The sequence below is a fragment of the Impatiens glandulifera genome, chromosome 1, assembly GCF_907164915.1.
Source record: "Impatiens glandulifera chromosome 1, dImpGla2.1, whole genome shotgun sequence".
Taxonomy (NCBI): domain Eukaryota; kingdom Viridiplantae; phylum Streptophyta; class Magnoliopsida; order Ericales; family Balsaminaceae; genus Impatiens; species Impatiens glandulifera.
The window spans coordinates 89,038,144-89,047,285 of record NC_061862.1 but is presented as its reverse complement, the minus strand read 5'-3'; the positions used below and the strand labels follow the sequence as shown (position 1 = coordinate 89,047,285).

Sequence of the window (9,142 nt, the reverse complement as noted above, 5' to 3'; positions counted from 1 at the left end):
TAATCTCTAAAATAATGTAAATAGATAAATAGTTTTGAGCAAGGGTGTTTGTGGGTTGATTTTGTCCATGTTTTTCAACAAAGATATATGTATCCAAAAAATAATTAAATATTAATTTAAATTTATAATAAATAAGGCATCTGTGGGTTGGTTTTGTTCATGTATTTTAACAAAGATATATGTATCCAAAAAAATAATTAAATATTAATTTGAATTTTACAATAAACAAGGGTTATAATAGATCGGGTCAATTTTTTGAATATTTTTTTTAGAATAAAAATAAAACTAGCATGACACTCCACAATCATACTTTTCCGCTTAAACTCAACGTGCTTTCAGATGAAATCGAATCCATGAACTTATTGGATAAACTTAAATAGGTTAACTTTCCATTCGAACTCTGTATCCAACTAATTAGATACTATGAATTTGACCTATTAATCAAATAATTCATATTTCATTTTAAAACAACTTATTAAACAAAATATTTTAAAATAATATATTACCAGTTGGTTTGATTATTTTAATATATTATATATATATAGTCTATTATATCGGTTATACTCGATTCAATACCCTAATTTTACCCAAATGTTTTTTAGTTGAAGATTTTGAAGTGGCCAAATATTATTTGAAATAAAAGAAATGTAAGGTTTAAATTTAGTTAGAGTAAAGTAAGTTTAAAAAATGGAGTTTGTTATGTAGCATTTAATGGAGTAACAAAGATTCCTTTGCCATTGAACAGTTATGCGCTTGGAGTATCGGGTTTTGGATTTTTGGACCACTATTTGTCTTCTTCAAATTCCTCTGTCAGACCTTTCTCATTCAACAGCTGTGCCATTTCTCTCTCTCTCTCACTCTTTTGGTTTTATCTGTCTTGGATTGAATTGAATTGAATTGGATGTCAAACTCCAATAATGTCTTTCATGAATCATTTCTGCAACCTTTCTCATCATCTCTTCTTTCAACTCTATCCAAGAAGATATGTCATCTCTGCATCGTTTGCTAACCGATGAAGGTTTCGAGAGAGGAAATTCACATACCAAGAAAACCAAACAGGTCAGGTTTAAGGACAGAACGGAAAACGACTCCATAGTTCTTCCTATTCACATCTGTCATAGCAGGAGAAGCTTTGATAATACATCAAGGCCTAAAGTCAGGAATGTCAAAGGATCTTCGGTTTCTGTTACTAATTCATCGAAGAGACCACCGGGTTCTGACTCGGGGAAATCGAAAAACTCGCTATCTTGTTCCAGGATGGACGAGCCTTCCATGGATGAAGTCGCGACTAGAGCTGTGATTTCTATTCTTAGCGGTTATGCAGGTAAATTCTCCAAGGATTCGTGTTTTCGTGAAACGGTTAGGGAGAAATGTTATTACCTCTGCTTCGCTAGAAATGGAATCAGTACTGATTCGAATAACGGAGGAATTCTCACCAGTTTGGAATTGGGAATGAAGAGCGCAGAGAAGTTGCTTATTTGTCCGCAGGGGATGTGGACCGATACGTTCACCAATTCGATTCGGCTCTTAACCGTCGTCGTCGCTTCTTTGAATTCCAGCGCCAAAGGCTCCTCCTCCTCCTCCACACGCGGAACGCCCAATTCTCATCTATCGGCTTGCGCGCAGCTCTACTTGTCGATCGTCTACAAGATGGAGAAGAATGATGTCATGTCTGCTAAGCATCTCCTTCAAGTTTTCTGCGACGATCCGTTTCTAGCTCGTACACACTTGCTACCTGAGCTGTGGGAGCATTTCTTCCTTCCGCATCTTCTCCATCTCAAGATTTGGTATGGAAACGAAGTGGAATCCTTGTCTGGTTTGTATAACGATAAGGATAAGACAATGAAAAGCTTGAAGAAGCTCTACAATGGGCAAATGGACAAGGGGACCACTCTGTTTGCCCTGTACTATAAGGAATGGCTCAGTGTTGGTCCTCAGAGAGCGCCGCCTGCACCTTCTGTTCCATTGCCGTCTAAACGAAGTTATGTTTCATCAAGAAGAGGGTCTTTGGATTCTTCTGCAACTCATTCCTCTATCAGTAAATCATTGTGAGTCTCAAATACAAATACAAATTCATCAAATCTGTTTTTTTTTTTTTTTTTGAATTCTAACTTTCATGAATTCTTCGAAGATACCAAACTGTTTTTGGACACAATCTGGACCCTCCTTCCTTGGAGTTTGATGAGATGAATAGAAGAGCTATGAATGAATGGGATTTAGAAACAGAAAAGAAAGCTAGTGAGAATGTGAGTAATCTTTCTTCTAATTGATCAAAAATTTATGAAACCATTCTCATTCTGCTTGTTTTTTCTTCTTTTTCTCAATGGACAGCATAGGACTCCAAATCATAGAAGACATTCCAAATCTGAATTAAAGGCCGAGACTCGAAAAACAGAACACCATACCAGGCTGTTTCCCTGCCAAAGCGTGCCTGCAGAAACCGCCAGTTCTTCTTCATCGACGAGAAGAACCAGAAATACCCATCTGATTCCAGGGGATGTTGCCAATGCAATTTCCACCATTTGTTCATCGAATAACCTGAGTGAATGCGAGATTAGTATAAGATTGATCATAAAAGCTTGGTTGAACAACAACCTTAAAGGCAATTCCACTTTAGAAAATGCAATTTCTAAAGTACCTGTCATAGAAGGCATGTTAGAAGTGTTGTTTTCTTCAAGTTGTGATGAAGTACTAGAACTAACAGTCTCGTTGCTGGCGGAGCTTATAACGAGAAACGAAGCGATTAGAGTTATCATATTGAATTCCGATCCACAGCTTGAGATCTTCTCAAGGTTGTTGAGGAGCACTAGTTTATTCCTAAAGGCTGCAGTTTTGTTGTGTCTGGTTAAGCCAAATGCAAAACAGATGATATCGGCTGAATGGGTCCCATTGGTTCTTCGCGTTTTGGAATTTGGAGATCAATCCCAGACGTTGTTTAGTGTTAAGAGCAGTCCTCAAGAGGCTGCTTATTACTTCTTGGATCAACTTCTTACGGGTTTTGATGAAGACAAGAATTTAGAGAATGCCAGACAAATTGTTTCTATTGGAGGGCTGAATTTATTGGTCAAGAGAGTCGATCTCGGTGATATTAATGAGAAGAACCGAGCAGCTTCGGTTATACTTTGTTGTATACGAGCCGATGGAAGCTGTCGACACTTTTTAGCGAAGAACTTGAATAAGGGTTCTGTTCTTCAACTTCTTCTTCTTGGAAATCAGATTTTTCAATGTCATGCTCTTACTCTATTGACTGAGTTACTTTGCCTTAATAGGTATATTCAATGCTTTTCTATAGTTTAGTTTTCTGTTCAATATTTTATTTTCCTTATTGCTTTCTTTTGTGAATCAATATGATGAAAGTTATGCAGGACGAGCGAGAAAGCAAATTTCTTACATGGATTGCTAGGCGGGTGTTGCAATTTAAACACCATGCACATCTTCTTCATCTATCTCCGGAAAGCTCGTATTGAAGAGCGACCCATCGTTGCTTCCTTGATGTTGCAATTGGACCTTCTGGTAATCATTTCTTTTACATTTGAAGGTTTTGTTATACAATTTTGTCATGTTGACCATGATCTCTAAAAATCTACATTTTAATTTTATAATCATGTCTTATATAAACGAAACAATCACTTTCAGTTTTAATTTTATCTATTTTCTAATGAAATTGTGATTATGACAAAATATCAGTACCAAATATGCTCAATAATATTATTGAAAAATTCATTTGGAAACATTTTTGTATCTGGATCTGGCTCACAAACCGCCAATAAATGGGTATGGTTGGGAATTGGGATACATGGAATATGCGTCAACTTGAAATGTCTCCTCCTGCCGATGATCCGATCATCAGATTACCATGAAATTTGGACACTGTAAATCTCTTTGAGACAATCTTTTTAACACTCATTGAAGCCAATCAGATGCTGCCTCCGACCTGATTCTATCGCTTGTAATTTGATGAGAAAGTGAATTATTTGGGTTAAATGACTAAATAATTCTTTGTATTCAGTATTTAAGATGTTATAGATGATGGAAGCCCATGAATGTTTTGAAACGGGATGAGAAAGGGAGTTGAAAACGTGTTTTTTCGAAATGAAGTAAAGTGTATAATTGGTGTGAATTTCCTCATTGATGCTTATGTAGTTGCAGTCACGTCGTCGCAGGGAGATCCTGTGCAGTGCAGCGTTTACAGGAAAGAAGCGGTTGATGCGCTGGTAGAAGGTTTGGATTGTCGGGTTTGTAACGAGAAAGTGCAAGAACAATCTGCTAGAGCATTATCATTGTTAGAAGGACATTTTACTTATGCTGGAGAAGCAAATGCAGAACATTGGCTTTTGAGACAAGCAGGATTTGATTATGATTCTGTAGACTCGTCTCACAGGAAAGACTATTTCATTGCAGATATGTTGCATACGGTAAGCTCATCATTTGGTTAATTGGTTATTGGTTAAGAAAATAGATTCATAACTAAAAGTGTGTAATTACTGATTATGTTCAGAATGAAGAGGATGGAGCTTTACAGAAATGGCAGAGAGAAGCAGCAACGGCATTGATAAACTGCGGGAGCAATAGATTATTGGCTGCACTTTGTGATTCTGTAAGTAATGGAATCCCATGTTTAGCTAGAGCGAGCATGGTGACGATTTCATGGATGAGCGGTTTTGTTCACTGGATAAGTAGTAGAGATGTTAAGGCAGCGTGGTGTTTGACGTTGATCCCTCGGTTGGCACAATCTTTGAATCGCGATAAGGCTATCGAGGAAAGGGTTCTTGCATGTTTGTCGTTAGTTTCGGTGATGAAGATTGCAGGTAAGAAGTTGGTATTTATTATGTTTGGTTTCTTTAAAGTTAAAGATTTTGTTTTATTTTGGGGATTGACAGATTGTGGGGATATGATGTTTCCAATGAGTAAAGAAGATGTAATGGAGAGTTTAGGCGAGCTTTTGCCATTGACATGGACAGCTAAAGAGCTCATTTCCATGGTCACACAAAGATGATGATCATCATAAATAGGTTTCTTACTTTCTTCTTCTTCATTAATATATTACTTCCTTTCTTTCGACTGCCATTTTGTATGCAGTCTTGCTGTGAATGAGCAATTCAATAATGTAACCCAAAAATATTACTTTTTACTTTATATTTGTTTGCCATTTTGGTCTTTTACTTGGATTCTTGATGTAGTAAAAACCCCATTAGAGCGCAATACCACTGCATATACAACAATTACGTAACAACTAACAAGAACTATGCACTCCAGCTTTAGACAACTAGTCTGACTTATAAAACAAGGGTTATTGTATTAGTGTGCTAACTTTCAAATAATTTGGATACACTTTTCTTAACTTAAAGACTCAATTTATAAATATTATAAAATTTGATTTTAAATTTGAAAATGATAATTATTTATAATTGAATATGTAGATTCAAAAATTAGAATTAAATGAAAAAAGAATTGCATAAGGTGAGATGGAAAATTTGATCAAATGACCCTCCCTTAAATGAACTGTTGGTGACAATTTTAATTGCGTTGTTGATCACTTTATATTTTTTTACGAAAATATCACCATCGCGTCACGCTATGGGCCTTCTCGTCACACGATGGGAATAGGTTCTTTATATAAACTAGCATGTATCCCGTGCATTTGCACGAGTAATAATATAAAAAACCGTGAAAAAAAATACTAAGGTAAAAATGTTTATGCGCGGGTCAACACACAATTCGACCCAAGTATCCATTTACTCTCACATATATCCAAATTAACCACAACTTTCGACCCGACAATCCGAACACTTTAAAAATTAAGCATCATTATCTATATATAGATTAGTTAGTTAAAAAGTTAAACTTATATTGTTAAAATGTCGCGCGTTCATCAAATTTGGTGTTGAATTTAAAATATAAAGTGTTATTAGCCTAGTTGGTTAAAGGGTTGTACTTGTTTTGTTAGGATGCAAATTTGAATCATATCTATAGCATTTTTAATTTTATTTTTAACCGTTTTAAGTTTATGGGTGGGTCAACCCACAATCCGACCCAAGTATCAATTACTCTCACATATATATCCAAATTAACCACAACTATTGACCCGACAATCTGTACACTTTAAAAATTAAGCATCATTATATATATAGATACTTAAATTTTTTCATTTCGTTATTTTTCTTTCTCTCTTTTTTCTCTCTACCCCGCATTCTATCTCTCGCGACAGCACGGTGGCGGAACTCTAAACGAACACATCATACAGATCGACGACGAAAATCCATTCTAATATCATGTGATTGGATCGATTTATGTTCTTATTTCCATTATGTTCATCTTCAAATCCTAAACCATTAGGTTGTTCTTATTGTTCATCTTGTTCATATTGGTTGTTCATCTTGTCGATGATGATATTTGTAGATGATGCTTTGAATCGGTTCGTTTCACGAAAATTAATGTGATTTTTGTGAAGGGTTGTCCCTTGTAGCGAAGGGCCATCCCTTGTAGCAATGGGCCATCCCTTGTAGTGAAGGGCCATCCCTTGTAGCGATGAGTCATCCCTTGTAGCGAAGGGTCATCCCTTGTAGCGAAGGACTATGTAGCGGTGGGCCATCCCTTGTAACGAAGGGCCATCCCCTGTAGCGATGGGCCATCCCTTGTAGCAATGGGTCATCCCTTGTAGTGAAGGACCATGTAGCAATGGGTCATCCCTTGTAGCGAATGGTCATCCCTTGTAGCGAAGGGTCATCCCTTGTATAGAAGGTTCATCCCTTGTAGCGAAAGGTCATCCCTTGTAGCGATGAGAATTTGAAATCCATTATATTATTGAAGGTAAGTTGTCAAATTGGTAGGTTAGAGTGCGTCATATTGGATGCTACAAGAAGAAGGCGATAACATCGACACGTTTGTGTTTTTTGTTTTTAAATCTCATCTTATTTTTGCCATGACCAAGTATTTATTTGCCTTCAGTTTTGTTTGTAATCGAGTGTGTTGTTTCTTTTGTATAACTAGCATTGTTTTTTTGTCATGTTTATTTTAAGGATGTTCTGTACATTTCTATGTTTGTTTAATTAAAGCTAAAAATCAATGATTGTGTATGCTTCTTCGCTTTATTTTCTTTTACAAGACAATAAATTTTAATGTCATCAATGATCATCAGATGCATAACAAACTATTTTTTCATACACTGTATTATAAATAAGGTAAGTCAAATGTTCAATGAGATTGTACAATTATTGACATTGATATGGCTGACTTGGATCAGGATGGAGTTAATTTGTTCAATTTATGCAATCAAATTAATTTCTAAACCACTTCATAAAACAAATTTGTACAATATATGAATTTTTTATCCGATAAAAGAAATCAAGATGTCCAAAAGAGAGAGAGCACATTATATTCTTATTAACAAATAACAATTGACAATTACTTATTCAATCACTACAACAATCGAAACATGAAATGGGCAATTACTTATTCAATCCCAAATTGTATTCCTATTCTTATAGCAAAATACACAGGCGCGACCACGACAAACAAATGTTTAAAGCAAAGAAGAACGGAAAAAAGAATTCCCCCATCAAGTCATTCCCTTCTTCAAGAAATGGACGACCCTTCGCTACAAGGGATGGTCCATCGCTACATGGCCCTTCGCTACAAGGGATGTCCCATCGCTACAAGGGATGACCCTTCGCTACAAGGGATGACCCTTCGCTACAAGGGACGACCTTTCGCGAGAATCATATGAATCTTCCCTGAAACAAAACCGATTCAAAGCATCATCTGCAAATATCATCATCGACAATATGTACAACCAATATGAACAATAAGAACAACATCACGGTTTAGGTTTGAAAATGAACATAATGGGAATAAAAACATAAATCGATCAAATCACATGATATTAGAATAGGTTTTCATCGTCGATATGTATGATGTGTTCGTTTAGAGTTTTGCCGCCGTGTCGTCGCGAGAGAGAGAACACAGAGTAGAGAGAAAATATAGAGAAATGAAAATAACGAAATGAAAAAAAAATTGAGTATTTATATAAAGAACCTATTCCCATCGTGTGACGAGAAGGCATATCGCGTGACACCATGGAGGTATTTTCGTCAAAAAAATATAAAGTGGTCACCAGCACAATTAAAATTTTGCGCTAATCACCGAAAAGGCATTTTTAGGATCATTTGGTCAAATTACCGGTGAGATTTAAAAAAATTATCACGTTAAGTCAACAAACAACTGATTTAACTATTATTTTTAAAATATTGAGATATGTTGTTCTACCTTAATGTTAATTTGAATATTAAAAAAATACAACTTGATAAGTAAATAAAATACTCAAATAACCATTTGTATTTAATAGCTCAATTATAATTATGCAGCTCTCTTATACGGGTAAATATTTTGGACTCTTTCCTATTTTACTTATTTTTCTAAATTATCCACAATTTTTTTTTTTACATTCCCAAATTCTTGACCTTTCTCTTTTTAAATAATTAAAATAAATAAAAAAATAACTTAAATATTATTTATTAAATATATATATATATATATTATAAATATTAAAATAAAATACATTAAATAAAATTATAATAAAATATATTATAAAAGAAATCAAATTGAATTGTAAAATTTATTAAACAAAATAAGTCAAATAAAATATGTATTTTATTTTAATAATTTGATTAGGTTTAACTTATTTTTAAATGTATTTTATTTTTTTATTTAATGTATTTTATTTTAATATTTATATAATATATTTTATTTTAATATTTATATAATTCATTATTTTGATAAAACACATATTGTAATTTTAATTTTAATTTTTATTTAAATGTATCATAATATATTGTTTTGATAAAATATATATTATTTTAATAAACTTTATGAATGTATTTTATTTTAATTTTTATCTAATTTTTATTATAATGTAATTTTTATTTTAATTATTTAATGTTGTAGATTTATTTATTTTTTTGGAAAAAATAATTTTTATTAATTAAAATAAGAAGTTATTAATCGAAAATTAAATTATAAAATAATGTCAACTAAATTGAAACACTTAAATAAAAATCTAGGTGTTAAATAATATGACATATTTACAAATAATTAAAATTCCAATGATAATAATCGAACAATCTTGTAATTTTTTTTTAGAGTG

The 9,142-nt window shown here is 33.7% G+C and overlaps 1 protein-coding gene across 1 annotated transcript; it reads left to right on the top strand.

Moving 5' to 3' along the window:
* The first annotated feature begins 855 nt into the window (after nucleotides 1-855).
* LOC124919228 (putative E3 ubiquitin-protein ligase LIN-1) lies at nucleotides 856-5,162 on the top strand. Its single transcript, XM_047459425.1, has 7 exons — nucleotides 856-2,048; nucleotides 2,132-2,246; nucleotides 2,332-3,269; nucleotides 3,366-3,513; nucleotides 4,164-4,415; nucleotides 4,499-4,808; nucleotides 4,881-5,162. Exons 1-7 carry the CDS (start codon nucleotides 985-987, stop codon nucleotides 4,994-4,996), a joined length of 2,943 nt encoding a protein of 980 aa, XP_047315381.1. The 5' UTR covers nucleotides 856-984; the 3' UTR covers nucleotides 4,997-5,162.
* The last annotated feature ends 3,980 nt before the right edge of the window (nucleotides 5,163-9,142 follow it).